The 27,779-nt window shown below is 34.5% G+C and overlaps 4 protein-coding genes across 5 annotated transcripts; 3 read left to right on the top strand and 1 right to left on the bottom strand.

Moving 5' to 3' along the window:
* Nucleotides 1-129: 129 nt before the first annotated feature.
* Nucleotides 130-3,415, bottom strand: LOC118039921 (zinc finger protein JAGGED). Of its 2 annotated transcripts, none has more exons than XM_035046753.2 (5): nucleotides 3,035-3,415; nucleotides 2,801-2,892; nucleotides 2,289-2,420; nucleotides 1,957-2,038; nucleotides 130-1,381 (listed from the first exon to the last, which is right to left on the bottom strand). In XM_035046753.2, coding segments are annotated over exons 1-5 (813 nt in total). In that variant the 5' UTR covers nucleotides 3,037-3,415; the 3' UTR covers nucleotides 130-876. The 2 variants fall into 2 exon arrangements, with proteins under 2 accessions (XP_034902644.1, XP_034902645.1); XM_035046754.2 differs by having other exon boundaries at nucleotides 130-1,378; nucleotides 3,035-3,412.
* Nucleotides 3,416-7,394: 3,979 nt separating this feature from the next.
* On the top strand, nucleotides 7,395-10,554 carry LOC118039922 (large ribosomal subunit protein uL15c). The gene is made up of 4 exons (XM_035046756.2): nucleotides 7,395-7,550; nucleotides 7,630-7,972; nucleotides 8,931-9,082; nucleotides 10,159-10,554. Exons 1-4 carry the CDS (start codon nucleotides 7,491-7,493, stop codon nucleotides 10,378-10,380), a joined length of 777 nt encoding a protein of 258 aa, XP_034902647.1. The 5' UTR covers nucleotides 7,395-7,490; the 3' UTR covers nucleotides 10,381-10,554.
* A 2,873-nt stretch (nucleotides 10,555-13,427) lies between these two features.
* Nucleotides 13,428-15,396, top strand: LOC118039923 (uncharacterized). Its single transcript, XM_035046757.2, has 4 exons — nucleotides 13,428-13,725; nucleotides 14,083-14,299; nucleotides 14,397-14,460; nucleotides 14,663-15,396. Exons 2-4 carry the CDS (start codon nucleotides 14,133-14,135, stop codon nucleotides 14,990-14,992), a joined length of 561 nt encoding a protein of 186 aa, XP_034902648.1. The 5' UTR covers nucleotides 13,428-13,725; nucleotides 14,083-14,132; the 3' UTR covers nucleotides 14,993-15,396.
* An 8,211-nt stretch (nucleotides 15,397-23,607) lies between these two features.
* Nucleotides 23,608-26,751, top strand: LOC118039924 (uncharacterized). The gene is made up of 3 exons (XM_035046758.2): nucleotides 23,608-23,818; nucleotides 25,522-25,724; nucleotides 26,302-26,751. Exons 1-3 carry the CDS (start codon nucleotides 23,717-23,719, stop codon nucleotides 26,564-26,566), a joined length of 570 nt encoding a protein of 189 aa, XP_034902649.1. The 5' UTR covers nucleotides 23,608-23,716; the 3' UTR covers nucleotides 26,567-26,751.
* The last annotated feature ends 1,028 nt before the right edge of the window (nucleotides 26,752-27,779 follow it).

Below are 27,779 nucleotides of genomic sequence, written 5' to 3'. Positions count from 1 at the left end.
AGTTGTCTGAGATCCATATAAGAGAGAAAAATGAAAAAGAGAAGAAGGATTCATGATTCTAGACACTAAATTAAACTGCAGTTAGTGAAATCTGTACTAATAAATTAATACTGCAGTACTAGTAAGAAGTAAGAACGGGATCAGAAGAATAAGGATATAAGAAAGAGATCTACTGCTCTCACAGACCTTTCTTGACAGATATTTCTCTCCATGACATTGCTCGTATTGTTCAAGCATGGTCTCACCATAAATGTTTCAAGAAACCAGAAGATGCCAAATTTGGTTTCTTGTGGTGTGCATCTGTGTCTCTGTCTATGTGGGTTCTGTGTGGGGGAGAGAAGGCGTTAAACCCTCACCCTCTCACCCCTTTTTGGTAAAAGTAATCGTGGAGAGCCACAAAATAAAACACGGAAGAGCAAAAGAAAAAAAACACACACTAGCTAGTATAAATAAAAGAAACCAATAAACTATTCATTGTCATGCAAAATCAAGTCCAAATGCAAGAGGGGGTTAGGAACTTTCAGTTCAAATCTAACTCCTTGTCCCACCTCACAAGCTATAGCCTATAGTCCCCTCTCTTTCTCAGTTGGTTAGTACAATTACACCAACACCAACATATACCCCCCTCCAATCCTCATAGATAGCTCCGAGCCAAACTAGCTGAGAGTGTCCATGAGCTCAAAAGGCTGACCCCAATCCCTGTACATAAACCAAAAACTTCTCTCCTTTGCATGACCCCATTTGTCAGTTTGTTAAGTCCCTCTCGTTTTCTCTCTATGGGTACCGTGTCAAAGATGATCAGTATACTTCATTCAATACTGCCATTAATCCCACAAAAGAAGAAGAAAAAACATAAAGGAAAAAAAAAAACAATCTTTAAAACCCATCTTGAAACCGATTGATCGAGGAAGGATGATCCAAATGCTGCTGTCCTCCTCCTGCATAGCTCCTTCCCCAATTCAAACCATCTTCCTGATTGCTCAGTGATCCATCTCTACCGCTTCCCTCCGTGCTACGGCTTGAACCAAGTCCGAACCCAACGTGAGCTACTGGGGCACCAATGCAAGTGTAATTGGATTCTGAGGCACTCATGTTGTAGTTCATGTTCTGGTGGGAAGGGTGTGTTTGTGAAGTGTTGTTGAGTACATGGCCAATGTAATAATCGTTTATGGGCTGTTGAGGATACTGTGAGTTATAAGAAGCTGGGAGGCGTGAAGGAGATGTGTATAGATACGATTGATGAGGAGGTTGTGGTGCTGGTGCTGGTAAGAGAGTTGATGAAGAACCAGGGAACAGTCTTGGTACTGTGTACGCTGATCTAAATGGATCTCCAATGTTGCCTGCTGGGTGGTAGCTCCCTGTTCCCATTGGTTGGCAGCTGCTAAGAATATTAATTAAAAGAATCTGTGCCATTAATAGTTCCAAACTAATAGACAAGAAGAAGAAGAAGAATACAGTATATGATAATCATGATCTTTTTGAAACTATTGAAATTAAACAGAAATATTAATTATTGGAATCAAATAATGTAATTTTTTTTTAGAGAATCAAATAATGTTCATGACCTTTGGTGCAAAACAACAGGATGATGTGAAATCAAATAGAGATTTTTTTTTTTTTTTTGCTTCTATGAAATCAAAATACAAGGAACAAAACAGCGAGAGGATCTCTGAAGCATTGATCACATAAGATGAAAGAAAGTAGCTTGAGTCTTCTTCTAAAAGTAGAAGATTATGAAATGAGAAGCCTTTCTAGTTCAAAACAGTATCTGGGGTAATGTCATATATTGCTTTTAAGGATTGTCTTGTTACCTTTTTCCTCTTGAAAGGTCCGAAGAAAGAAGTAAGGATGGAGTAAGAGAAACCCCATGAAAAAAGTATGATGGAGGAGAGAAAGATAAGACAAGGGTAAGAAAGCAATGGAGGATAAAGATGATGGATGTAAATAGTTACGTACCCTAGGTGAGCCACAGGGGCGGCTAGGTTATCACTACTGAAGACCAGTTGGCGAGCCCGGTTCAGTGTTTCTGTCTCCCTCTCTGACGAAACAACAAAACAAATCAAATCAATCAAGGTATCAAAAAACCAAAAACACACAGGAATTTCATCAACACATCAACTTGGTTTTCCTCAAGATTCACATGACCGCGCTATACTATAGTGATCAATTTCATGGCAAATCATACTGCCCTGCCCCGTTAAAAAATATAAAATAAAAGGTACTATGTTTTGACGTCTTTGATTAATACATGTCGATAGAAGGTGAAGAAAGATAGGACATGACTTTGCCTTGTCTGTGTCGGTTCATGTGCCCTCCAAGAGCTTGAGATTTGCAGAACTTGAGGGAACAAAACCTACACTCATAGACCTTACCACACTCTTCTTTCCCATCCTTAGCGCCGCTTTTCTTTTTCTTGCAGCCTGCAAAAAAAGCAGCCAATTAGAGAAACTCAGATGAGACCATTCTTAGCTCCAAAAGCCGAACCCTAGCTACCCATCACTTTTCCCTAAACCCCCTCTTTTTCAACTCTTGTTCCATCTCTTCTTCTTTAATGTTTCATTTGAGGCTTCATAATGCCAAATATTAAGAAATGAAAAAACATTGATGGGGGAAAGTGAGGGAAGAAAAAGTTTTGCCCTTATTCATTTTCTTTCATCGAAATCATGGAGGTTTTCTTCCATTTTCTTGGATTTTTTTTCTTTTGTTTGGTCTTTTCTCTAAAATGAAAAGGAGAGGGGGTGAGAGAGAGGTTATGTGTCAAATTTTTGTACTGTTAAAAAAAGCTTATAGATGTGCTTACCAGAAGAAGAGCCTTCATCAAGGACTTGTTTACCATCTCTAGAGTAATCCTCAGGCAAGTTGTTGAGGTCTAACGGGTTGTTCTCGGGTCTCCTGAAAAAATGATTAAAAAGAAAAAGAAAAAGACAAAAAAAGGAGTTAAAAAGGAGTGTTGAAGAGTAAGAGAACACTGAGATGGTAAAGGAGAAGATATGAGAAAGGGTGCGAGTGGAAGGGGCTTGTGGGGGTGACCTACATGGTACCGACAGAGAGACAGGAGAAAAAAAAAATGTGAGGTTAACACTCTTTCAGATGGGAAGATAACTAAAGCTTTAGAAAATTATGACTTCAGTTTGAGACTGCAATATAGAGGCTAGTTGAGTGAAGGTGGGGAAAAGGAGCTTTGAAAGTTCTCTATCAGTTTCTCTGCCAGACCCCTGGACTCATCTCCTTCTCTCTAATTTAAAGAAGAACAAGGGACAGTGTGGTCTCGTGACTTTAAAAAGGGGAGGGGGTGTGTGTGGAGAGAGGCCAAGGTAGACGTGGTATAGTGTCATTTGGTTTGATAAACAGGGAGGGAGGGAGCAATGAGAGGGACGTTGCCTTAGTTTTGCCTCACTTGAGGAAGGCTAGGTCTATTGCCCTAGAACTGCTAGTATCAAGCTCAATGATTTATATGTGAGAAAAGCATTTAGAAGATGCTAAAAAGATTTAAAATAAGAGATTGCAATCAAACACCAGTGTCCTTTGCATATCTTCCATCACTAATTAAAGCAACGGAAGATGACATTTATACCTTGATGGCAATCAAGACAGGCCTTGCCCTACAAACATGCTGCTCCTGCTGCACATTATGTTGTGAGAAGGGCATGCTTCAAGTTCATGGTCCCCATTGAAGCTTAAGGCTTCCTGGGCATCATTGTACCCTGGCTTACCATGGATCATGGAAGCGTTGCTATCAATATCTAATTATTAGGGTTTTGAGATCTAAGTTGGGATATAGTCTCAACCCCACAACAAAGTTTGTTTTATTCTTTGGAAGCTCTAGTTGCTTATTTACAGTCCTTTTCAACCAATCTGAAATAAGAAAAAGATAGCCAGTATTTGGTTTCCTTTCTCTCTCACCGTATTAATACTCAACGTTTAGTTCTTATTATCCAAATTAGATTTTACATAACTGCGGGGATTGGAACTAGCTGAGCCAAGTTCAGCAGCCACAGTTTCTGGTTTTGCTTTTCAAAAATATTTTTATCTTGAAAGGGTATTAAGTTTATTACTTTTTTTAGTTTTTTCTGGAAAAAAAATATTTTTCACTTTGTGCTCCCCTTGAAATTAATTGCTAAAAGCCACATGGCAATATCCCATTGGTTTTTCAAGAGGCAAACAATTAGCATTTGGTTCATATGGACCACTCTATCTTTTGGTCTTGACTTGATGGTATTGGTCATGTTAGTATAACATATTTGTCTGTAAATAAATTTCCATTTATATGATGAGGCCAAGCAAGCGGGTGAAGCTTATGTTTGCTCAAACATCTGAAAAATTTCTTGTTAGTGTTTGGATGCTCATTACAAGGGGTCCATTCCTCCATACGTGTCCAGCAGTAAAATCCATGAACATTTCTTCAGAGAGTTTGTCAAACCTTCCAAATTTACTTCCCACCATGATGAATATTCTATTTTGGTTCTTTTTTAAGAAAAAACTAGCTAGTTAGGCAAGGAAAGTAATTGATCCCGGCGAAATTAGTTGATGATTTATTAAAGAGGCTACTCAAGCTTTGATTATTAACTCCACGTTTGTGCATTGCACTCTTTATATATTTAATTATAATATAATGGAAGAAGACTATCCTATTTTGTAACCCAAGATGCTCTTCATCCATTCATCAAAATTAATGGAGTTCAGTTTTTGAACCATTGAGATTATCAGTTGTGAAAGTGAAGATCAAATAGTTAATATATTCACTAAGTCTCTCATTTTAGAATTGTTCGTGAAGTTCATGAGATCACTTGATGTTTGCATTCAAGAAAACTTTGTCATAGTTAAACTGAGTTATTGTTAGATAAAAATTATAATCTAATTAGGAATCTTGATAAAAAAGAATTTTTATTAAACTAGTTTAATAGAATTCCATTTTTTTGTTTGTTAAAATCTTAGCTAGAAACCTAATTAAATTAATCAAGATATAATTAATCCAATCGGATCATAATACAAACTACGGTAAAGACTTGCAAAAGAGTTATTAAAAGAAAAACAAAATCTATAAAAAAAAACTCATGGTTAAACCATAATTTACTAAAATTCTTGTTTAATTAGATAATTAGAGGTACAATCTCTCTATAAATATATGAGTTAATACATTCAGAATTTAAATATATTGATAATACAAGTGTGCTGATAAAAGTGATTAATCAATTAAGAGTTGGAGATTCATCTAAATACTTTTGTGTTTTATTTCTAACAATTTTATTAGAGATATTTCTATTTATTTTATTTTTGTAACAAGAAACATATGTTTTATTTTTACATTAAAAAAAAATATGTGCTTTTATAAATAAAAAAATTGGAATTAAAAAGTGGATAATAACTAGTGGTGATTAAATTTGAAAAGACATGAATTACCCAAATAATTTATTTCTTAGATCAAACAATTAATTTGTAATTGTAAATCTAGTATGCATGACATTGCGTCTCTCTCTTTTTTTTATAACTTCATTTTTTAAAAATTTGATTTGATTGTATATCAATATAGAAATGATGTTTGAGGGGCTTTGAATATATCTTTTTATTCTGGGCTAAAATCTCACTAAGAAATTCTAGAAGTCATATTTTCTTGCCGGGATAAATTTTTGTAGCCATATAAGGTTATTAAAAGTTTAAAACCACCAAAAACCTCATCTTCTTAACAAGGGGTCAAATTAAGGAGATTCAATAAACTTACAAGTCAGTTCGTATAAATTTGTGAAAGAAAAACAATCTTTACTCTTTGTTTATGGAAGCAATCAAGTCTTTCTTGTTTGAGCTCTTTCAAAGCTATAGAATCCTTCATAATCATTCTTCCCTTTGATAAAAAAACATCCTTCTATCTCCGTCAAAACCAAAACTAATAGACCAACCTCACGAGATTATATTTGCTTGAATAAGATTACCACTTATGTGCATTATATTTGTTCCCAGAAAAAAAGAAAAAAAAAAAGAAGCATTATGTGTGCTTCATATTTGTACCAAAAAAAGAAGTGCATTATATGCTTTATGTGTCCTCAGGGAAACTACAGCTGGCTTCCTCTTCCAGATACTGTCCATCCTTCTCCATGTGAAATGCAAGGAGGAAAAACATGGGCACCACTGTCTTAGCTGTTACGTGCAGGTCTGAAGCTGAATTACTCTCCCGTGGCAGCTATGGTGAACCTCTAGGCTGGCATGACTGTTTAATTTGGATCCAGAATGCAAAGATATTTTATATGCATCACAAGACTGTAGCGGCTCTCGAGTGGCCGGCAGTACTGCGCCTATCAAAATAAGAATTTTGTTCAGGGCCAAGCTGATTGCTTTTCTTTCCGAGTGAAAAACTGTCGAGTGATTTCGAGTATTCTTGTTTCTATTCAAAGATTCGAAAGAAGATTTCTCTCAAAGCTTAGTACATATACATGTCCTTATGATTTTGGATCCGGTAGCCTTCCTGGGGGTTCTCTCCTTCTGTCAAGGGGCTAACTGACCAATTATAATTGATCGAGATTGTCATTCAAAGTCTTCCTTAAACCTGTCATATATAAAGTATCCTATTCTTTTTTCTTTTTTCCTTTTTAAAAGAAGTGTGTGCGGTGAAAATGGCATAAAAAAAGGATGATCTTATGTCCACCGAGTTTCACATCCGAGGGATCCTGCACTTTTATGTTTGAGATAAAGTTTTTGTACTTTCGTCTATGTGGTTGGTCATATGGTGAACAAATAGTCAAATATCCTTGTTATTTCAATTTTTTTTAAAAAAAAAAATTAAATCAGTTTTACACACACAATTTTTATTTTATTTTTTCTGGATTGACTTTTTCAAATTATAACATGGGTAATACATCCACACACCAACTGGATTATCCTCCGAAGTTGAAAAGGATAAGTGAATGATAATGTGGAGAAATTGTTGTTATTTAGCATCTCCTCCTGTTCGAGACTGCACGGCTTAGAGGTTTGCTAAAATTTAAAAAATAAAATTATATTTAAAATTAATATTTTTTATATTTTTGAATCTTCTTACTATGTTGATATTAAAAATAAATTAAAAAATTATATATATATATATATATATTTAATATATTTCAAAATAAAAAATATTTTTTAAAAAAATCAATAATACCTAAAAAAAACAATTACGCAATTGGAAAGCTGGTTGAAATTTGCTATCATGGCTTGCTGATTTTGTAGATGAAGGACGGCCTTTGCTAAAATATGAATATCTACAAGGCCGAAGTTAGGCCCAGTTAAAATCAACATGAAAAAAAAATGGCCAGTTGCGTTTGGGTTTTAGTGAAGTTCGAAACTGCAAATCTTTCGAGGTTTCTAGGTCAGGCCCATATAGGTCTTTATAACACGAGATAAAGGCTTCACGTGGGAATGAAACCATGTCGTTTAGGATTGAATAGAGAAGGAAGCCTATCCAGTATCCATATCTGTGAAAACTGAAAACGCTCTCACACTCACTCATATCTACTCAGTCCATGGCAATGGCAATGGCAATGGCAGCAGCGTCTCTTCCTTGCCCTTCTTCTCCATTCAAGGTACTTAAATCAATCAAAACTCTCCTTTCATGGTACATAAAAACCCCATTATTTTAGGTTTTTTTTTTTTTAATGACAGGGAAACTTGACGAGATTGAAGCCAAAGACATGCAACTTCACTTGTCTTACACTCCATTCTAAGAAAAAAAGACCATCGGTGGTAGTCAATCAAGCAGCAGCACCTTCTGTGGTTACTACATCTTCAGGAGCGAGGCTCAGGCTGGACAATCTGGGCCCACAACCAGGGTCTAGAAAGAAAGGGAAGAGAAAGGGAAGAGGTATCTCTGCAGGACAAGGGAACAGTTGTGGGTTTGGTATGAGAGGTCAGAAATCTCGGTCTGGTCCTGGTGTTCGAAAAGGGTTCGAGGGTGGACAAATGCCTCTTTACCGCCGTATCCCTAAATTGCGTGGAATTGCTGGAGGTACAATTTTTATTATTATTATTATTCAAATTAATTTTGTGTGAAATTTTAGAGAATCTTTTCAATTAATTTTGTAGAAACTCATGTGAGGATGGCTAAAATTTTAGGGTATTGCTTTGTATTTAAATTCCAGTGATAAGTGCTTTCTAAAGAGAATACGTTAGTGGGGCAAAAGGTGAGCATGTTTGTAGAATAATTCTTTCTTGCTTCATATTGATGATCTTCATTGGTTTTGACACACGACTAGCAGGGTCTCTACTGTGTTCAACAATGCATTTGTAACTTCATGTGATCTAGGAGCCAGACACCATTTCTCTAGTCTTCACAGTGATTGGGTTGCAGAATCAAATTTCAATATTTCTGTTTTGAATTCTTGGTGATAGTTTGAACTGTGAAGTCTCTAGGAGGTGCCGATGCACAATGAATTAGTTCGGAAAAACTGAGCCGGCATTTCATTTCTCTAAGTTTAAAATGAGCAACACTCAAATCTGAAGGCCTTTGCATGTTGACAATATAATGGCCCAGATGGAGTCATTAACCTTGTTTATTTATTGATGGAATTTGCTGGTGACATCCATTCTTGCTATCATAGACATAAACAAAAAGATTACAGCAACATGAGTGTCAGTTGAGTATGAGTTTAAAAATTCTTGGCTTTTGCATGCTGAGAGATCAATCTGTGGTGGGTAAACTAAATGGACATCCCACTGCCATTTTGTTTGGAGTTTTACGAAACACTCTTAAACACTTATTCTGATTGTTGAAATGGTGAAGAATCTAGTATAGAGGGTCCATCCTGCTTCTCTGTTGCCTATTAACTAAACCATGCTATCACATCTTGAATATCAATAGTGCTTTTTTTACTCTCCTTTCTCAACACAGCAAGACTTGCATGTTTCAATGATGTGTTTGTTTTCATATTCATAAACTCATTGGTATGCTTCTGTTGCTTTCAAAGGTATGCATGCGGGTTTGCCAAAATATGTCCCTGTGAACTTGAAAGACATAGCATCAGCAGGATTCCAAGAGGGAGAGGAGGTATCATTAGAGACTTTGAAGGAGAAAGGCTTGATCAACCCATCAGGAAGAGAAAGGAGACTCCCTTTGAAGGTGTATGACAGTTCTATCTATGATTTATAAGCTTACATAACTTTGAAATATTTACATATTTTCTTGATTTAGGTGATACCTGTAACACAGAAAGACCTGAGATCCTCAAACTCTCCCACCATACTTTAATATGGCCATTTGTTTCAAATATCTATTCTGTATGCCCTTTCCATAAGACCATTAACACTTTTGTCTGGTTTTGTATGCTATTCATGAGTGTGTCTAAGTCACAAATAGGTATATGTGGGTAAATAAATTGAGTTCCTAACTAGTTAAGCAATCAATTTGGGATGATTATCAAAGTGAACAGATGCCTGGGTCAAGCTTTATATTGCTGGGCCTACTATTCATCTGGAGAGATTCTGAAATATCTATTACAAGGTTACTAGAAATGATGCCATACTTGCCTTCTATGATTTCTTTTGCTAGAAGGATTTGCCCGTCTTTTTTATATTGTTTGTAAGCTCCAAATTGTTCAGCATATGACCATATCTTGCGAATCTCCCCTCTGATTTTCAGAGTATCTGTCATTCCTTACAATTTTTTTTCAGTTAAGTGACGGCATAGTTGGAAAAGACATTTGCATGCTATTTGCATCAGGTTCTGATTCCTCCACTTGGGAACATGTTTTACTTCTTACAGGGGGTAGAAAAATAAAAATTGCGGTTAAGGTTCTTGGTGAATGGACCTGTTTCACCTTAGTATATTGGTTGTTTTATCCAAGCAAAAAAGGAGGCTGCTATTTTCTGTGAGCTAATAGTTACCTCTTCAGTGTGTCATGCGAATTTTGATTCAGAAACTTTAGAAACTCAAGCTTAAGTGATTTCATTATCATTGCTTGCTGCATCTTAAAGACTGAAAATCCTATACTGTGAGTATTGTTGGTGTACAGAAATAATAGGCTGTAGTGATTGACATCTCTAACCCGCTGCTTGCCATAGTATGAAGAGACTAAACAATTAAACTCTTAGAAAGAAGTATAGACAGTTTAGGTCAATTGCATGTGAGAGCCACAAATCATAATGCTGTTTTCTAGTTGTTAACTTTGAGAAATGCTCATTTTCTTTTGGATTTAGGTTCTGGGTGATGGAGAGCTAAGTGTCAAGCTGAACATTAAAGCTCGAGCCTTTTCAGTAGCAGCCAAGGAGAAGCTTGAGGCTGCTGGATGCTCTCTTACTGTCTTACCTGGCCGAAAGAAGTGGGTGAAACCATCAGTTGCTAAGAACCTTGCTCGTGCTGAAGAATACTTTGCTAAGAAACGAGCTGCAGCCATTGAGTCTGAGCCGCCCTCGGCTTAAATCATTTGTGCTTGAAGTTTTATATCTTGAGGTGTAAATTAGCAGGTGGGGAAGTAGATTTTCCTGTTGTTTAGGTGTCTCTGGGCTCCATGGTTGTAATTTCTTGCATTCATATCTTTTTTTCATTTATCTAATGCCTTTATGTAATTTGGTTAAAAATTTGGTTGTGTTGCACCCAGGTTCCCCAGCCGAGTAGTAGAGAGAACTTTAAACATGTTTTTGTATTAAAAAAGTAGTATTTTTTATTTGTTTTGATTAGTAAATATAAAAAATAAAATAAAAATATTATTTTAATATATTTTAAACAAAAAAAAAAAACTATAAAAATCAACCATTAATACACTAATTATTAACTTTTAAAGCTCTGAACGTATTTCATGACAGCGAGGATACCAAGGTACTTGGTTTTTGGACGATCAATTGCTGAATATCCCGGAGAAAGGGAGGGGTCGAGGAGGAGGAGGAGGAGGAGGAGGAGAAGTCAACAAAATCTATGTAGATTTTATTAGTGTGTATTTAAAAAAAAGATGCAAATCATCACTATTTTTTTTATTTTTAAATTAACATGTTCAAATCAGTTTATATATATTTCGACTAATTATATATCTAATATAATATAAGCTTTTCGATAATAAAATTAAGTCTATATCTTTCACTGAATAAAAAATTCATTTTGAGATTTGAATTTCCACTATTAAAAACAGGTGCATATTATTTGTAACTTTTTTAAAATCAGATATAATATTATTTTGAAAAGCTTCTGTGGTCGTCCCGTGAATAAGAAAGTGATGGAAGAATATGGAAAGAGGGTAGCACAAAACCACAAGAGCATCCACATCTTTGCATATCAGCTAAGAAAACAGTGTTGAAAATGAAAATTGATAAGCAAAGGTGGGATAAGTTTAGGAGAAAATGAATGGATGGTAGCTTCCCAAGAGAAAGATAAAGGGAGGTGTGGTAGTCGTTTTCACAATCTTACGATTCTGGATCCTCAATTATTAAAACTGTTATTTTCGTGTCTGGAAAATGACAAGGGAAATGTGTGTTGGATATTTCAACAAGCAAGGGCGTGCAACTTTTCGTCAACTAGTCAAAAAAAAATTTATAATATATATATGAATGCAATCAAACATTTTCTTAATTCCGAATTCACAAGTTTCCAGTATATTGCAAGGATATGCAAGCAAAATTCTGTACATTATTCATTAAAAATATAAAAAAAACTAAATTAACTTTGATCAACTTGTTAATTACAAGAAAATAGCACGAAGGTATATAAATACTTATTTTTTTGCTTTTAATGATATGAAAATCTTAGCATTGTTCATAAAAAAAATATATAAAAAGATAAAATTGATTAACTTGATTATCCTTTAAATACATTTTATTTTTAAAAGTACTATAATTTTTTATCTTGTGTAGAAGGCCAAAAAAAAACAGAATCATCTCACAACAATTGCACAATAACTAATGTCTCATATTAAAAAAAACTAAAACAACCCCAAGAGCAAGTTCACTTATTTCTTTTTGAAATGGGAAAAAAATAATCATATTATTCCAGTGCACAGTGTTTCCCCACTACCCTTCAGTTTTTTTTTTTTTTTTGTAATTTTAATGTTAGAGTGTTTTAACATTAATTTATCATTTTCGTTTCACTTGACATTTGATGTTGTGTCGAATTTTGATGAAAAGACTTGTTCAAAAGAGATAAGCTGGGAGCTGGATCCTACTGATTGGACTGATGAGGAGAAGTCTATATTCATTCGAGCTATGCCATCCCAAGGATTTTGCAATGATCTCCGTGTTGTCGAGTCAAGAACTAGGGACCGGTGCAGGGTGTTTTTTTACGATTGGATTTTGATGCATCTCGGAGCTGGAAATTTTTGAACACCATTTAGCAAATGATGCAAATGGAGGTGGGGTGCCACTAGAGAATTATGTGCTTATGAGATCGGATCAGTTGTTTGTAGTCATATTTTTCTAATTAATTTTTTTTATTTAACTTAATTTAAAACTTTATATTATTTGAATTAATTTATCGATGACCTTTTTTTTACATTATTTAATAATGTAAAAGAGTTGTAATATTTAATTTTGATCATTGAGAATACAATTCAGAGTATTTTTTAATTATAAAAAATCTGCACAATTAGTTTTTATCTATATATATATATATATAGAAAGTCTAGTTATTTTTTCCGCTCAATTTATTGTTATTGTTTTCATTTGCGTAAATATGTTAATAAAATCCGAAAAACGAAAAAGGAAATTATAGGTGAAAAAGAATGCATGGACATGCAATCATGCCTACCACGTCCTTGACACCCGGTATTAACCTGCCACGTTTCTTACTTGATAGCGACTCCACTTCTCCGCTGCGGCTTCCATCGTTTTGAACGGTTTGGTTACGTTCCCATAGCGATAATTCTCGAGAGATATTTTTACAGAATAGTATTATTTTAAAAAAGAAGGGTGCTAAAATCGAAGAGATTTATCGCGGGAGGGAGGCACCGCCTGCGTGAACTATAAAACTTTATACAGAAAAAGAAATACCTCAACTCAGTACCTAATCTGTGATAGGGTTTCATTCCGAGTCTCAACAATTTTCAATCTAGTCCTCAACATGTTGTCATTGCAGCCATTAGCCACCCGTGTTCCGAGTGAATCAGCTTTAAAATTCTATTTATTTTTGTGTTTTAGAGACATTTTTTAAAACAATTAAAAAAAATTATTTTTTCCTTACTTCAAATTAATTTTTTTTTTTTGTACTTCAAAGAAAAAAAATCATACAGTGAAGGAGGAATTAAGAATCAATTTGAGAAAAGTATTAAGTGGGAGGATGGAAATAAGCAAGTTGATAATTTGGGGGTTATTGTGAATTTGTTTCCACACGATTAATACCATAAAAAGAGAGAGGGAGCCTGACTCAGTGGGAAAAGGCAGTTGCAGATCTTGCTGCCCCGCTTTCACATGCCCCCCCTAATTTTTATTTTTATTCATTTATTACCTGTACTGTTGCCCAATACCCATACGACTTCTTATTCTGCCTATAAATTAGTTTTTGCTTTGACTCTTTTGTGTCTCCCCTCTAATCTTTTTTTTATTTAAAAAAAAAAACACACTGATCCTTTCCAATCTATAAATCAGACAGCCACCCCATACTGTCCCTTCTTTCTTTCCTCTGTAGCCCCGAATTAACCACCCTCTCTTTATCTCTTCGACGTTTTCTCTTGCTCATGTTCTTTCCATTTCTGCTTATAATATAGCTAAGCTACGCCACTTTACCTGGTCGAGACAGTCTTTCCTTCCTTAAGCTGGAATTGTACAGTTAAGCAGCCAAAGGAGGTAATATTCTTGATACCTAGCTGAGTTTTTCCTTTTCTCTATTTAATTATGTTCTTACATGCTGTTTCCCGCTTGGGTCTTGTTCTGTTAGTTGATAAATCCACCAATATTTCAGATTTGGTCTTCCCTAAAAACTCTTTTTTGGGGAATATTTCTGTTTCTAGCTCGTAAATATGGGGGTTTTTTGTTCAATTTATTTCTTACGATTTTTCAGGCAACCGTGTGGAGCTGGCAGCGTATTGTCTTTTTTTTTTTTTTATGATTAAGTTTGAATAATTCTTCTTTTTTTTTGGCTAGATCTGTAATTAGCTTATGTAACTTTAAAGTCTTAATTATTTTATGTGGTTTTATGTGCAGGACTTTTGTTCTTAGGGAAAAAAGTCAAAAAAAAGAAAAGAAAAGTGAAGATGAATCACTGTGCGATCCAACAAAACGCCTTCTCAACCCGGGAAGAGATTCGGAACTCCGTCTCAATTCCAATCTCGGAGCGGAGAGACCCGGTGGTTTGTCCCAAACCCAGACGCCTTGGTCTGTTGAACGACCACCCTGCCAGGTCTTTCAGATTTCAGCTCAGGTGATTTTTCCTTTTGGTTTCCTTAAATTTTTCTCCTACTATTGTTTTTTAATTTGTTAAAAATTTCGAAACTAAGTTAAATTTTTTGAATCTTCAGCCATCAATCAGAGCTTTGTGATTCAATAGCAGGGACTGATTTTTTGGAAATCATCCTCACAAAGGTAATACTTCTATTCTCCTTTTCTGTTTACTTAATTTATTTTGTAATATAATTTTTTTTATTTCTAATTATGAGATAAAAAAATCTGAACTTGGACGGTCCCATGAGCAACGGCAACTTTTCGACCACAAGGTAAAAATAAAACCATGACAGCATATTTTGGACCATTCATTAACCTTGTCGGTGCCCATGTTTTTTTGTAGGGTTGTTATGGTATGGATAATCAATCTTTTTGCACACAAGTATCCTCTTCGCCGCCCCCTTTTTTTTGTGGGTCGCCGCCGAGCAGAGTAGCTAACCCATTAATTCAAGATGCTAGATTCGGGAATGAGAAATTCGCCTCCTTTTCACCAGTCACGCCTATTCCACCGCAGATGGGCTTATCATCATCATCATCATCATCATCATCATCATCTCCAAGGAAAGGAGGATTGGTTCGATCAAGTTTTGGAAGCAAACCAGTGGTGAGAATTGAGGGCTTTGACTGCCTTGACAGGGATTGTAGAAATTGCAGCGTTCCAGCTTTGGCTTAAGCTAAAACAGATCATTTTGGTACGTGGTTATGAGAGGGATTTTGGGATTCTCATGAAAGGCAAACTGAGGGATCTTTTGCTAGTGTAAATAATGTTTAAAGGGTTTTTTTGTATGTCAAAAATATGATGCATCTTTGTAAGTAAAATGAGCTGACAAGAATAATGAGGGGTTTTTTTAGACCTTATTGCTTAGGAAGGAGGTCATGGGTCGATTGTTATCTGTCCTCTGTATTGCTGTAAGAAACGAGTCTCAAAGCGAGAATCGGATTTTTTTTTCCTTTGTTTTTACGTCCTTGTATTTCAATGAGCGGATTTTGCAGGGCAATTTGTACAAAATCGAGTTGTGCAGAGTATTACAAGATAGTAAATTTGCAGATTACAATGTAAATACACCTTTGCTTTGATTCTGCGTTGTCGGTTTGTTACTCTTTCCCCCCTTGCGTTTCCTTTTTGAATTCGAACCTCTCAAAGCAATATTCTGATGATGGATTGTTGATATTCGCTTGTGAATGACGCCAATACGTGCTCAAAATGGGCCCTGGGAAGGTGGAGCAGTAGTTGTTTTTCAATGGCTTTTTTGTCTACATCGTAATGAACACTAAGATCTTGCTTTGTGAAAACCGCATCTTTGGAACGAAAAAGCATGATAGCTGTTGTCTGTTTATGGAATTTTTTAAAAAAATTGACACGGTTAATTAAAAATATTTTTATAGAATACCAAAAAAAAATTGATGAAAAATTGTGCTATTTTATATACAATAGCAAAACATGACTTTTATAGTTTGTTTCTGTTTACAAGAGTATAAATTGTATTATTTTATCAAATTTGTTATTTCAATTTTTTTTAAAAAAAAAACAAAAATAACCCTGTTTATGTGCATAAAAAAGCAACAGGAGACAGAATAGTTTTAATCGTGGAAAGTGTTTGGTCCTTCCAGCGGATCCTCTGGCATTTAATATACTTTCGGCACGAGAATCCTAGCACAGGGGTCAGAGTTTTTCTCATAACTGGTGGTTTTATGAACTGTCTGAATTATTTGGATTTGAGCAGTGATTTTCTAGTACATAATATTGACCTTTCCACGTGGATTTGAAAGCAATAACAATCCCTTCAAATTGAAGTGATCACCAAGTGGAAATCATGTGTATAGCTGCTGATGATGTGCATGTTCTTGTGAGTTCAGAAGTATGTTACGATTCCAGCTTTCTGAACCGTCATTTAACTTGAATCGTATAAATTTTCCAATATCCTTACCGTTCACAAATTTTGTAGTGTTTCGCAAAATAAGTGTCATCGGTCATTTTTTCCGATGGGAGGACTGAGGAATTGTTCAGCACTTATGAAAGGTGAAAATTCTTTTACGGGAGGGAGAACAGGAATAAATCACATCTGTTAAAACAGCCCCAGCTCCGCAGGTCGACCAAAAACTTGGTTGACCCGCTCATTGCTTGACCCGGATGTTAAAAAATAAACTTAAATTTATCATGGTTTGTCTTGTTGACCTTACATGTCATTCGATAATTTGATTAAAATCAGTTTACTAGAAAAATAGGTTTTGTTGATTGATGTTATTTTGGTTTTTTTGGTGAGCTGGATTAATCCACCTAATTTATAACCATGGCCGAGCTGAATTTAATTACCATGGAATAAAAAAGTTTATAAGGGTATCAATATAACTTCTTCTTTTCTTTCGAACATGGTGTTGTATTTTGTTTATTCAACTACAAATTATTTGTCGAACACATTAATTTTTAGGGTCGATTTCAAGGTTTCATTTTTAAGATGGAAAAGGGGGAGAAGCATGTTTTCTTATTTGCATCTAGAGGGAAGAAAAAAACCTTAAGAGAACAGTTAATACATGTTCAAAGTAATATTCTAAGATAAAAGGTTGGAAAAAGGGCTTCCCCGAGTTTTTTCTTTTTGAGAAAAAAACGGTCTATAAATTGACCACAAAACTTGAACTCGTTTTCTCCTTATCGAGTTCTTTTTTCTTCAACAACGGCTATACGTAGCCAAATGCAGGCCTAATTTTTGCCTTTACCATTTTGAGTAAAAAACAAAAAAAAAAAAAAAAACACTTTGCTACCAACAAGCCTGTACCTGGGTTATTATCACTGCCAGTTGAAAAAATAAAAGTTAACGAATGACAAATTGTACAGATAAAACTGTGCTTAAGACAGCTGTATAGCAATACACGCTGTGCGTATTTCTTTCCGCTAGATTATTCTCTCCCGTTTCTCGGAATTAATATTGAATATTTATCACACAAAAAAAAACTTGGTTACTAAATAATTGAAGAGCCGGAAGGGTGCCATGTTAGAATTAATTTTGAAGTGTGTGATTATTTAAATAAATATCTGTAATTATTTATGGACTATTATAAAACATACATTGAAAGATTTGAAGTTCAGAACTAAATCTAATTGTAAATCCACGAGACTTTCTCTATTAGAAAAAAGTAATATGAAATAGAAGTGATATATTTCCATAAGGTTCATGTTTCCTACCTCCTCTCCTTTCATTTTTTTCTAAAATGGAACACTCAGACTAGCACCAATTTAGAAATTTCATCAGAAAAAAAAAAAAAAAAAAAACTAAGTTGAGATCATATTTGAGTTTGAAAGGGGAAAAAAAAAAATGATTATCCTTAATTCGTAGGATTGCGTCGGCCAATCTATATTTCCAAAAATTTATATTTTTTTATGAGAAATTAATTTTTTTATATATTTTAGATTTTTTGATACATTAATTTTAAAAATAATTTTAAATAAAAAAAATATTATTTTAATATATTTTAATAAAAAAAATACTTTTAAAACCAACCACAACCGCATTTTCAAATAAACCTAACTTTGGACTCCTACGTGGCTTCTTGTAAAGGGCGAAGGTTTCTAGAAGTTGCCGAAACGCTAGCATTCCCCTCCCTTGTTTATTTGGCCTTTCAAGTCCCAAGGCGAACGTGACTGAGGCAGAGGCAGCCGCCCAGATGAGTCTAGCCGTTAGCATCTAGGAGCGTGCAATTTTATCTTCGCACGTCGTCTCGACCTCAGATTCTACTTTCAAGGCAATCCCTATTGGTATGGGCTGAACAGGTTTCAAATTTAGCTGTCGAGCTCGAACCCAACAGAGAAGTGAGCCTGAGCGGCAATGACAAGGAAAAATGGAGTCTGAACCAAACCCGGAAAACGGCCTGGCTCAGTTCATCAGATTTAAGCAGATCCATCCCGTTCGTGCTGATCTTCTTAACCAAATCATCCGAAGGTGCTAAACTGTTCAGAGTCTGCCCTCTCAAACGAATGCTACTTACCGTTACGCAAACGAACTAACTAATAAACAATCGAATGATTTATAATACTAAGAAAGAGTATAAAATAAGAAAATGCTACCTGTTTTTATAGTGATATTCTTTTAATAAATAAAACGAACCAGATAAAAAAAGGTACCGATATAGGTAGAAATAACAGTGATTGTAAAATAAAAATAAAGACTGATTAAATAAATTGAAATGAATAATAGAGTTGTTTTAATTTATATTTATTAAATTCTAACAATGGTTCAATTACCAATCTTGACATTAATAATAAAATTAAATAACACAATTAATAATAAAAATTAACATTTTCACCGATCAATTGTTATGAAAACTTTTCATTTTCAAGAAGATAACTTAATATGATTAAAATTTATAAATATTTTGAATCACCAAATAAACAAAACATAATTCTCGTATGAAATATTTTTAAATATTATACGTGTTTTTTCTATAATTCTTTTTATAGTTTAGTTTATAATATTAGAACTAACTATAATTTTATCTTCTCGTTACTCCACAAAACCAGACACTTGCCTGATTTGGTTTTTTGTAAAAAAACTGGATAAGCAATGGAATTGAAACAACCGTTAGTATTGGTTGGCTTTCTTAGAGTTAGTTGAACATTTTGTGCTGTTCATTTTTTTAAAACTAATTTGTAGCTTATTCTCTTAAAATTCAATATGGTAAAAATGAAATAAAATAACAGCGTTTAAACACAATTATAAAATGATAAAGAATATATAAATTGTCATTAACATCGAACGGGACAATGGACATTAATTTAAACATCTTGATTTTCATAGTGAAAACAGCTGAACATATCTAACAATAAATCCTGATTAATGTCTTTTACTCATGTAATATTGCTAGACTTTTCTATATTTTTTTTCCATTACGAATTGCACCATTTGAGAATATCTTCCTGCGTTCCAGACACACGAAGCATTGTTAGGGGAAAAAAGATTTGGAGGCATTCGATAGATTTTTTGTCTGTTTTTCTTTTTCTATTTTTTTTTTGGGGTACCTCGTAGCTTCCCTTGCATATTAGGCATCGATCAATTGAGAAAAAGTCCGACCTAAAAACGGAGGTATCATATGTACAGATCAGGGTCGAAGAAAGCGTGGATGTAGTGTCGTCACAAGCTAGCAGCCATCTCCTTCAACACACCTCCATCCATTCAACGACCTCTGCAGCTATCCACCCCCTGGGAAAAACAAGTGGTGCTAAAAGTTTTGTAACTTCGCAGCATTTTGGTGACGATGTGCTATACACAGGAGACATTGACATTGTCGATAACTGTGAAACATCTCTAGACATTAGCCCAGCTGTTATCTTATGCTTCCCAGAGCCGCAGTCTTGTGCATGCCCAACATTGATAAAAAGTTCATTGCGCCCACATAACGTGGCAGTATCTCAACGAGTCTTTCGTTATTTACCCCTCAACGTGCATGCAGTCTTCTGCATCCCCAACTGTCTCTTGATCACTGAAAATTCATCGAACAGAGGCTATACAGGGTACTGGTCCAAATCGTGTCAACAATTTACCCTTCAAATGTTGATCATGGTAACAAAGTGAGTCCAACAAAGGCTGACGGTAGAACAACTACGTACAACAACAAGAAGAAGGACGAGTTGAATGGCAAAAAAGAAGGGCAAGAGTGCGTTTGAGAAGGTGGAAGAGGAGAGGAAGAACACAGGTGGGTGAATCAAGGCAGATGGCGAGGCAGATGGCGATGGAGAACTTACATTGTTGGGAGGATCAATGGCCATGGTTCACGGATAGTGCGGTTATCAAATGACATGGGGGTCCATTTGGTTCCCATTTTGGGATGTGGACTGTATGGTCGAGGCTTGGAGAGAAATGTTCGGTGATGTTGTCTGGGAAGATGATATTTGGAACTTGAAGGGCACTGACAAGATACCACATGATTCGAGAGAGGTTGATTAGCTCTACATGATTCGTTCAAAATTGACAGAAGAGTACAAGTCCAAGGTTGTCACATGCGATTTTTCCTGTCTCTTCCATTCTGGCAAAGGATTGGAGTGCTTGGTAACCAGCACCATGTAATTTGATCGATCAACCGTGCAAATAAATCTTCATTTTCGTTTCTGGAAATTAGGAGAATCGGTTGCAAATGTATTTTATGTTTAAGCCAACAACAATTTAATCAGCACCTCTCATCTCCATCGACCTCCCCCACCCCCCAAAAAAGAAAAAAAGAAAAAAAAGAACAGAGGAACATGTCTATACATATAATGAAACGAGAGAACAAGTCTACTAGTTATACCTTTTTTCGATCTCTGTGTTTTCTTCCTCGATAATTTTTTGTTTGTTTTCATTAACTATACCCAATATAGCAATACTAGCCCCACCTACACTCCCACTAATAAAAACTCCACTTGTACGGTTGTACCCACAACGTCTTCAACGTCTGCAAACCATCTCCTCGACCATCATATAGCCATTCACGCAGTCATCACACTTTCTATAAAAATCATTATCCATAAGAACTCCTGTATCAGCGCAGAGGGATGTAGGTGGTGTTTGATATTATAAAATGATTATTTTTTGGAGTGTGATTTTGTTTAAAAATATATAAAAATAATATTATTTTAGTTTTTAAAATTTATTTTTGACATCACCAAATCAAAACAATATAAAAAAAAAAAAATATTTAAAAAAAAATCAAGATTTTATAAAACATCAAAAAAACAAGTTTTTAACCCTAGGGTGACCTGATTTTAAGGACTTGGTAATTTTCTGAGACAAGTATTTAGGAAGAACAAGTTTGAGTGGTGGCGCAAATGGATCCACATTCACATACACGTGAACTTCCTTCGATAGCTTGCACTAGTATAAATATACCCACAACGCAACATATATGTCAAAAAGTGAACCGTTTTCGAAAGGTCCAATAACACACTTGCTGTAACTCTGGTCTACCCATACTTCTTCCCTGTAATGCAGTATCATTTTTTGAAACATATTTTTAATCTGCAATTTAAGAAATTAAAAAAAATCAATCTAAATGAAAATTTTTTGTCAAAAATGAACTTAGAATTTCAACAAGAATTGATAATATGGAGAAGATTGATTAAAAAAAAAAAAAAAAAACTCCATGAAACTAATCTTACCCACTCCAATAACCAGTCAATAAGAATATTGAATAAATCTTGGCTTGTTAGATCACCTTGAAATTATGCCCACCTAACCGCCTCAGCATGTATTATTAACTTGAAACTCATCGGTGTCCATAGCAAGCCATCATCGTTTTTGTTTAGGCAATTCATCATCGTCACTCACGTCATTTTCCTGATACGACATGCACAGAGAAATTTTACCAAGTCCATTTCAACGAAGATCTTGCTTTAATTAATTCTTCTACATATTTTATCCTCGTCAGCACCCCTCTCTCTTCCCCTTTTTACTAGGGACCCGCGACCATCATGTGCCACCAACAAAATAGTCTGTGACCAAAAACCTTTCGGACCTTTTTTTTTTTTTTTTTGGCAATAGCAATAATGGTTCATTATTGCCATGGACAGGAACTTGATCAAAATTCTGTATTATAATTAAAAACACTCGAGGGAAGGCTGCATCAAGAGCCCCGCGTATCCAAGACACGCCTCCGATCCAAGGTCATGTACATTTTCTCTTAGGCTTCTATTCCAATATCCCTACCATTTTTTCTTTTCTCTTCACTCTTAATAATAATTAAAAATATAAATAAGGGTTGTGTTTCGCCCCCTCTAACAATTATTATCCATCTGCAATTTTTCATGTTTTCTTCGCGATCCGTCTACTTCACCATGTATGTACACTGATCTGTTTATGTGTCCTCATGGACATTTTGTGCAATACTGAGAGGACATATGTCTTGGGTTTAAATTAGAGAATGAGTAAATGCTAATGGTTTGTTTGGTCGTCTTAAAACAAAGCTATTAGAAAATTAAACAAGTGTTTGATAAAAAAAAAAAAAAAAGATTAACACCTCAATATTGTTCTACTTATACGAGAAATGATGTGTATATATATATATATATATATATATATAATAAAAGGCATTTCAAAAATAAAAAAAACTTTCCAAAATAGTTAAACAAAAAAACCAATAATCTATATATGAATCTTGCAAATAAAAAAAATAATAATGTTTTGATTTTAGTTTTTTACCTGTATTATTCAAGACAGTTTATCTTAAGTTAAAGTTTCCTTGTTTTTTACCAAGTAATGTTTTATTTTATTTTTATAAACACTCGATATTAAACTATGCCCTTACTTGTAATTCATTCAAACTATTTATTAAAAGATTAGCAATGATTAATTAATTTTACATACATTATATCACAAAATTTCATCATTGAATAAATTTATTATATTTAATTTAAAATCATATTTCTTAAAACTTGACTTTCAAAACACATCAATGCCACAAAACCTAGCATGTTCTAATTAATTAACTCAAACTAAAAAAAAAAGTGTTGATAAATTCGGAAGTCTATGAAGTAACTTAAATTTGGATTTTGAAGAGAAGAGGAGCTGAGCTTCATAAACTAAGGTGATTGGAATTTCATTTCATATATTTGCCTGGGAGAAAAATATGGAACTCTAATAGGAGAAAAAAAAATTCCTAAAAAAAAAGAGTGTGATAAGATTCTTCATTTAATTAAATTTAAAATTAATGTATGAAACATATAGAAATCTTTGAAGGAATTTGAGCAATGATATATTTGGTATTGTTGTAATGATTATTTTTTAAAGTATTTATTTTTATAAATACAATTAACTATTTTTTTAAAATTTTATTTTTAATATCAATATATTAAAACAATTTAAAAATATTAAAAATTTTAATTTTAAAAAAAATATTAATTTTTTAAAAAACACCGACTCAACGCTTTCCGAATAGTTTTACTAAGCTTTTCTTAAAAAGTAAAGGAAAGAGAACATCAAATAATCTATCGATAAAAGAGCTCATCAATCACGGTCAATGTGAATCATAGTTCTGGTAAACAGAAACAAAATCATAGAATTCCATTATTCCTCCTTTAATCACTACATAAATTATCCCGAACTATACTGATTACGAACTGAGTGCTTTGGGCTACCTGGTAACACAAACATGGCGCTTGCCAAACACAATCCAATAACAACTCGACACAGCAACTCTTTAAACCATCGCGTGATACCACACTCATCAGTATCGAGTGGGTTTAGAAAAGATCTAAAGATTTCCGATTTTATCCGACAATTTTTAACTGCTTTCCATTCCTACTGCGTACAAAACAAGTCCGCCTCCGCGCTTCACTTGCCTCACTGCAGCACTTTGTCTTTTCCTTTTCTTTCTTTCTTTTTTTAATCTCTTTCTCAAAGACAGAAGAGAAAGAAAGAAGATTCGTAATTTTCAGATGGAAGAAGGAAAAGGTTCGACTCTGGTTCACCTTCTAGTGGTGGTTCTGAGTCTGGTAGCATTTGGGTTTACCATTGCTGCTGAAAGACGTAGAAGCGTTGTACGTAGCCCCCCTCCCTCCTCTTTCCTTTCCTTTTCTTTTCCTTGCCATTCATTTTCTCTCTCATTTTAGTACTTTTTTGCTATAAGTTTGGGTTTAGGGATTTTGTTATGGTTTCTCATTCCTTTTGGTTTGATTGATTGATTGATCTCTGTTTCGTTACTAATTTTGGGGCTCGGTTTTTAGTATTATTAGAGCTTGTAGAGGTTTTGTAAGATGAGATAAACTGGAGATCTGTGTGTTTTAAGGCTTAGTGCAAGGATTCTTAGGTTTTGTTTAAGTTTGCGGTTTTTTTAATGTATGGTAAAGTAAAGAATTTGGCCACAATTCTCATTTTGACGAGGGGAGAGAAGAGTTTCGAACTCAAGATCTTCCGCATCCACAGGACTTCCATTCCCGGCCAGTCGGGCTATTGCCCAATTGGTTAAATTTCTTTAAGTTTGAGGGACTGGAAATAGCATGAAAGCCTGTATATCTGTGTTAGTACGAGGTGCTGTGACTTTGAGGTGAAGTTGGTGTGAAGATATTGGGTTTTCGTAACGAGTCAGGTTGTACGGAGCGATACAGTAAAGGATTAAGCTAAATAACTAGTCGAAATTGTAGCCAACTTAACTTGAACAATTTGTTTGCGGGAAACTATGATGTTGGCCTGCCATAGCCTTTTACTATCATTTCGCTTTCACCCCTACAAACAGCATTATGTTTAGTATCACTTGTGAAAGAACATCCATTGAAGTTACCAAAATGTCTTGACTTGCAAGCTGTAACTCGTTTTTTCCCCTTTCCTTAATCAATTGGGTTTCTGCTCACCAGGCTTGTTGCATTAGAGCTAGATGTTGACAGCAAATGAGTTGGGTGGCGCCTTGTTTTGATTCCTAAAATTAAGTTAGCAACTGTAACGAGGCCAAGCACTTTGGTGACATAATACGCTGTGCAATCAAATTTGATTATATATATTTACACATACATACATACATACATACATGTATGTATGTAAATATCTGAGATTGATCCACTGTATTAAGATATGCATGTGCACCTGGAACTCTAAATGTAAGGCACAACCTTTTAGTTTCTCTATACAGCATTTATATTATCTTAATCCCTAGAAATGGTTGAACTCTGGCATGATTCAATGATGAACTACCAAGAAAAGGTAGTCATTTGAAATTGTGTTTCTGAGTTATAAATTTGTGATGTTATAAATTTTGTGATGGATTCATCAGGAACTTGCTCATGGCAAAGAAAGTCTATGACTCTATGCTACTGGAAGGGAAACTTTAATAAATTGACTAGGCAACCAAAGAAATTCTAGTCACCACTTCGTTGATTTTCTTTATTCAGTGGTCTGAAAGATGGAAGTAAAAGCATGCAGTTCTCTGTTTTTGCTTTCAGGAAATTCTAGAAAACAGAATTTGGGCCAATAAGTAGTAGGTTTTTTTTCCAGCTACAAAAAATCCTCGATAGGAAAACAGTAATCTGAGATTTTGTTTGGTGTGGCAATGTGCAGGCAGGTCTAGCTTGGGGTGAATGTCTGTATTGGTTAAGACATGGGTTGCACTGATCCCTTCCAGTGGACAATGCATAGCACTGTAGGCATGATTAGTGTTTTACATGACAATGATAACGAATTAAGTCCTGAACCGTAATATTAGCAATCAGTGGTGTCTTCAATTCATTAACACTGTTTTTTCTGCAAACAGGGTCGCATTGAAAAAGATGCAACAAACGCTACGTACTGTGTCTACAACTCTGATGTTGCCACAGGTTATGGAGTGGGTGCTTTCTTATTTCTTCTTTCAAGTGAATCACTATTGATGGGTATCACAAAATGCATGTGTTTTGGGAGATCATTAGCCCCTGGTGGAGACCGAGCCTGGGCCATCATTTATTTTGTCTCTTCTTGGTGAGAATTTTTTTGTACAGGATAACATTCTTTATCCATTTTTTACAAGGAAACTTCATGCAATACAAAAGTGACAATCAGCCTCTCGCTATTAACTTAAATTGTGATCATGATTGGTGTCTGTTCACCAGTATTCGATTCTTCATTGTTGCTTCTGTAATTCTACCTTTCCAACCAAGGCAGACATGGGAACACACAACACAGACACACACACAAACTCCTTTCATATTGATTTATGATTTTCATTTTTTTTTCCTTTATGCCTATACATCTACTTTCTGGGATCCATACATTCATAGCTGCTGAAGTGACATGCTGTTGCAGATTACAGATCAATGACCAGTGAATTGACTTAATGTTGTAAATTACAATTTGCCACATCTAGGCAGAGGAAAACTTATTTCAACATGGTTTCGTATAATAGTACTCTGATTTGAGGAAGACCTATGATAACTGTGGTTAATCTACATCTGACATTTCATCGAGGACCATTTCTTTTTCCAGAACTCGAGCATTTTATAGTTAAAATAGAAACATCTTCTCTCTTTAAGACCACCTTAATCTTGTGCATCTGCAGGGCAACTTTTCTTGTTGCAGAAGGATGTTTAATTGCAGGTGCAAAGAAAAATGCTTATCATACCAGGTATCGAGGGATGATCTATGCTCAAAACGTCACCTGTGAAACATTGCGGAAAGGTGTTTTTATTGCTGGAGCAGTGTTTGTGGTGGCAACAATGATTCTCAATGTATACTACTACATGTATTTCTCCAAGGCTACTGCCAGTAAGGCCACTCACAAAACAAATCGCACAAGTTCTGTCGGGATGACTGGCAATCCTTAGAATCAACAACATGACTAGATAGCTAAGTTTTGATTCCTGTTGTTTTGAATCTGCTGGCGGTTCTGTTGTGCAAGTGAACTGACATACATCCTGGTTATCACGCAATATATAGTGCGGCCATGAATGTTTCGATTTGGTTTTGCTTTTTTTTCCCCTGAGAAAAATTCTACTAGCTTTTGAAAGCATGGCGAGTACAAATTTAATTTTTTTTAGAAAAATAGATATCAAATATCAAAATTATGAGAATTAAGTTATCTGGATCTCACTCAAATGTATGGCCAGTATGCTTTTGGAGTTCGAACATGAGGACGGTAAGAGATCTTGAAATTAAATTATCCTGGATCGGTAAGAAAAGCAGGCTGTTTTCTTCTTATAAAGTGTGAAGTTGGTGTCGATTTATTGTCTTCGAGTGTAGAAGGTGTCATTTACATGAAACTAATTGCAACCCAATTGCTTTTATAGTTATATGCATTGATTTGATTTGTATCTCTTTGATGACGGATTGAACTACAGTGCTTCATTTAGGGTGCTTGTTGATAAAAGAAATATACAAGACCAAACTAGAAGAAGAAAGTGTATTTCCGATGAAGGATTGGATTTGGGCCTGTTAGTCTTTGCTCTAATCTCTTACGGTGGATAAGGCTTGGGCCTTCCAGGATTGTTTGAGCTCTGCTTTAGGGCTCATTTGTTTCCTGAAAAATAGTTTTATTTAAAAAATAAATTTTATAAAAAAATTATTTTTTAATATTTGGTAGTGTAATAAAAAATAAGTTGAAAAGCACTTTTTAGTATTTGATTATGTCATGGAAAATGAGCTGGAAAATAACTTATTAATGTTTAATTTTTTTTCAAGTTTATTAAAATAATAAGGAACAAATCTTATAAATTAAAAAGTTGAATGAGAATGAAATTGAAAAAATATAATTTTATAAATTATCTCAAATAAAATAAATAATAATCAAAATAATAAATATCAAATCTAAAAAATAAAAACATTGAAAAATAAAGAAATTAAAATAAAAATAATTAACATTTCATAAATTATTTCAAATAAAATAAATAAAAATCAAAATAATGAGGATCAAATTTGATAGATGAAAAATTTTCAATTAAAAATGATAAGGGAAAATCAAATGATAATTATAAAAATAAGGACCAAAATTAATATAAAAATTAAATTTCAAGGAATGAAATTGAAAAATAAATATTCAAA

The sequence above is a fragment of the Populus alba genome, chromosome 8 (genome assembly GCF_005239225.2).
Source record: "Populus alba chromosome 8, ASM523922v2, whole genome shotgun sequence".
In the NCBI taxonomy this organism is placed as follows: domain Eukaryota; kingdom Viridiplantae; phylum Streptophyta; class Magnoliopsida; order Malpighiales; family Salicaceae; genus Populus; species Populus alba.
The sequence above is the reverse complement of the archived record's forward strand: the minus strand, read 5'-3'. Positions and strand labels throughout refer to the sequence as shown.